Source organism: Lupinus angustifolius, unplaced genomic scaffold (genome assembly GCF_001865875.1).
Source record: "Lupinus angustifolius cultivar Tanjil unplaced genomic scaffold, LupAngTanjil_v1.0 Scaffold_539, whole genome shotgun sequence".
Classification (NCBI taxonomy): domain Eukaryota; kingdom Viridiplantae; phylum Streptophyta; class Magnoliopsida; order Fabales; family Fabaceae; genus Lupinus; species Lupinus angustifolius.
In genome coordinates, this window is record NW_017727887.1 from 19,554 (window position 1) to 23,419 (window position 3,866).

The 3,866-nt window shown below is 34.6% G+C and overlaps 1 protein-coding gene across 1 annotated transcript; it reads left to right on the top strand.

Moving 5' to 3' along the window:
• On the top strand, positions 1 to 1,347 carry LOC109341637. The gene is made up of 3 exons (XM_019579578.1): positions 1 to 704; positions 858 to 995; positions 1,083 to 1,347. The coding sequence occupies exons 1-3, from the start codon at positions 1 to 3 to the stop codon at positions 1,345 to 1,347; spliced, it is 1,107 nt and encodes a 368-aa protein (XP_019435123.1).
• Positions 1,348 to 3,866: the final 2,519 nt, after the last annotated feature.

The window sequence follows — 3,866 nt, forward strand, 5'->3', positions numbered from 1 at the left end:
ATGTCTTTGCAACTAGCAAATAAATCAATCAAATATCTTGAAGGGGTTGCAGAGGATGTTTTGGTCAAAGTGTACAAATTTTTGATCCCGGTAGACTTTGTTGTCATCGACATTACCGAAGATACGGAGATCCCACTCGTATTAGGGAGACCTTTTATAAGGACAACAAAAATGGGGATTGACATGGAAAATGGAAAATTACTGGTTCGAGTTATAGATGATGAAATTGAGTTTGACATTTTCCATGCAATGCATCATCCGAAGGACAAAGGACAATGTATGCAATTAGATATTGTTGGAGAGATTTGCGTAGAACACCTTCAACTTGACAAATCTTTGGAAATGCAAGAAAACAAAGTGGAGGAAGAAATCAACAAACACTTTTCTGATGAATTATTTATTCACCAAAATCCAAGTGGACCAGCAAAGAAAGACTCAGAACTGGAGTTGAAGGAATTACCGTCTCATCTAAAGTATGCTTTCTTAGATGGAGAAGCCAACAATACAGTAATCATCTATAGTGAGCTATCCAATTTGGAGGAAGAAAATCTAATACAAGTCTTGAAGAAGCATCAAGCAGCACTTGGATGGACATTAAACGATCTCAAAGGCTTCAGTCCATCATATTGCATGCACAAAATTATGATGGAAGATGATTATAAACCTTGTGTTCAACCGCAAAGGAGACTTCATCCGGCAATAAAGTAAGTGGTGAGGAAAGAAATTGTAAAAATGTTAGAAGCTGGTATGATCTACCCCATTTCGGATAGTAAATGGGTAAGTCCAATTCAAGTGGTGCGAAAAAGAGGAGTGATGCCGGTAATTCAAAATTAGAACACTGAACTGATTCCAACCAGAGCTGTTACTAGTTGGAGAGTTTGTATCGACTACCGCAAACTTAATGCCGCCACAAGAAAGGATCATTTTCCCTTGCCCTTCATGGATCAAATGATAGAAAGATTAGTCGGAAGAGCCTTCTACTGTTTCCTGGATGGGTAGTCTAGATATAATCAACTTGTTGTGGATCCATTGGACCAAGAAAAGACGGCATTTACATGACCATTTGGTGTTTACGCATACAGAAAAATGCCATTTAGACTATGTAATGCTCCTGCAACTTTTCAAAGATGCATGCTGCCTATCTTCGCTGATTTGGTGGAGAAATGTATCAAGGTCTTCACGGATGATTTTTCTGTGTTCGGAGAATCCTTTGAAACTTGCTTGACAAACTTGGAAACAATTTTGGAAAGATGCGAACAGACTAACTTGGTTCTAAATTTGGAAAATGTCACTTCATGGTCACTAAAGGAATTGTACTCGGGCACAGAATTTCAGCCAAAGGATTAGAAGTTGATAAAGCTAAGCTAGAAGTGATCAAAAAGTTGCCTCCTCCAACAAATGTTAAAGGAATCAGAAGCTTTCTTGGACATGATGGATTCTATCGTAAATAAAAAAGTCGCGTTAAGAGAACAAGAAATAGCAGAAACATTTCCTAATGAAAAGCTATTTCAACTTCAAACAAGACCATGGTTTGCTAATATGGCCAACTATAAAGCCTCATGTATAATTCCTAAATATTTTAATTATTAGCAAAAGAAACTTTTTATCAAAAGAGTGAAACAATACGTCTGGGATGAACCATACCTGTTCAAAGAAGGAACCGATAATATCATCAGACGATGTGTTGATGAGAATGAGGCCCATAAAATATTATGGCACTGCCATAATTTGGCCTATGGGGGACATTACAATGGGAACAGAGCTACGACCAAAGTACTCCAATGTGGATTATTTTGGCCAACTATTTATAAAGATTCCCAAATGTATATCCAAAAGTGTGATGCATACCAAAGGTCTGGGGGAATTTGGAAACAAAGTGAAATGCCTTTACAAAATATTATAGAAATAGAAATTTTTTATTGTTCGGGCATTGACTTTATGGGACCCTTCCCATCATAATTTACAAATGAATATATCTTGGTGGCTGTTGACTATGTTTCCAGATGGGTGGAAGCATTGGCAACACCCAAAACCGATGCGAAAAATGTGGTAAAATTTTTGAAAATTAATATTTTTACTCGTTTCGGCACAACAAGAGTATTGATAGGTGATGGGGGATCTCATTTCATAAATTCCCAATTAAAAAGAACCTTACAATTTTATAATGTTAAACACAAGGTAGCATCACCTTATCACCCACAAACAAACGGCCAAGCGGAGGTATCAAACAGAGAGTTAAAAAGAATTTTGGAAAAAACAGTCTCTGCTTCAAGAAATGACTGGTCAGAAAAACTGGATGATACTCTATGGGCCTATAGAATTGCATTTAAATCACCAATAGGCAAAAGCCCATATCAACTTGTTTATGGCAAAACTTGTCATCTACTAGTTGAATTGGAGCATAAGGCCTATTGGGCTCTCAAATTTTAAACTTTGATTTAAAGGATGTAGATATTAAATGACGAGATCAATTACATCAACTGGAAGAAATGAGGTTCCAAGCATACGAATCTTCAAGACTATATAAGGAAAAAACAAAGAAGTACCATGATTCCAGAATCAGAAAGAAATTTTTTTTATCAAGGACAAAAAGTACTTCTATGCAACTCAAGGCTCAAAGTACTTCCAGAAAAATTCAGAACCAGATGAACAGAACCATTTATCATCAAAGAAGCAAAAGAATATGGCGCAGTTGAGTTGAAAGATCCCGAGACGAAAGAAACTTGGGTAGTAAATGGACAGAGATTAAAAACCTTATTTGGGTGATGAGTCAGGCTTCATCATCAATGAGCAATCAGAATAATCTCATTCAAATTCAGACGTCAAGCTAATGACATTAAAAGAGCGCTGACTGGGAGGCAATCCAGTATTTGGTAAATATTTACGTCATTTATTATTTTCTTTTGTTAGCAATTTTATATTTTGAAAACAAAGAAATTTTTAAATCACATCAAGTAAGTCCCAAAAATGTTTTAAGGCTTGAGGACAAGCCTTCATTTAAAAAGGGGGACAAGAACTTGACGTAATTTAAATTTTTGTTTTTTAGAGTGTATAAAACAAAAATGGATAAACAAAATTCTTGAAACATGATCACATGATTAGAAAATGCTAAGCATACTCTGAATTAAGCTTTGAATGAGCAAAATGAGATATATGCTAAACTTTTGTGAAAACATCATATAATGTCATAACTTGAAATTTTTGCAAATTGAAAATTCAATTTTGTGTAACAGGATCTTTGCAAACATCTTTGAAATCAAGAAAGTGTAAAACCAAACTGAGGGAGTGAGCTAAACACATGTGAGAATCAAAGTGAGAATCAACATTTGATTTGTCTAATTAAACTTCTTTGAGTCTTTAAATCTCTTCATTGCATAAAAATGATAAGAAATGATCAAGGCATGTTCCTTCATTAGTTCAACCAAAGGCCAAAAAGTCCAAACCCAATTAGGATCATCCTTTGATAAGCCCCTTTGAGCTAAACAAGTGAAATAATTTTTCAAACTAACCCATGAAACCGAATTTAAAAAATATTCTAAGAGCATTAAATTTTAAAGAATAGTTTGAAAGAATTAAGTTAGGGGGAAAATTGGTGGACTTTGCTTCTTAAAAGAAAGAAAAAAATTCAATCTCTTTACAAATGACAAAGAAAACAAAAAGAGAATGAGAAAAATAGAAGCCAAGGTTCAAAAGCTTTAGAGGTTCGGAAAAATAATGGATAAAAGAATAGTGAAGTGCTTCATTGAGAAAAATTTCAAAAATGCTCTCTTTTTAACTTAGCATTGAATATCTAGAATAACCATTATCCAAACCAAGTTCAAATAAAGACTGTATTGATCTTTGATTATTTATGCAATTTAAGAGAA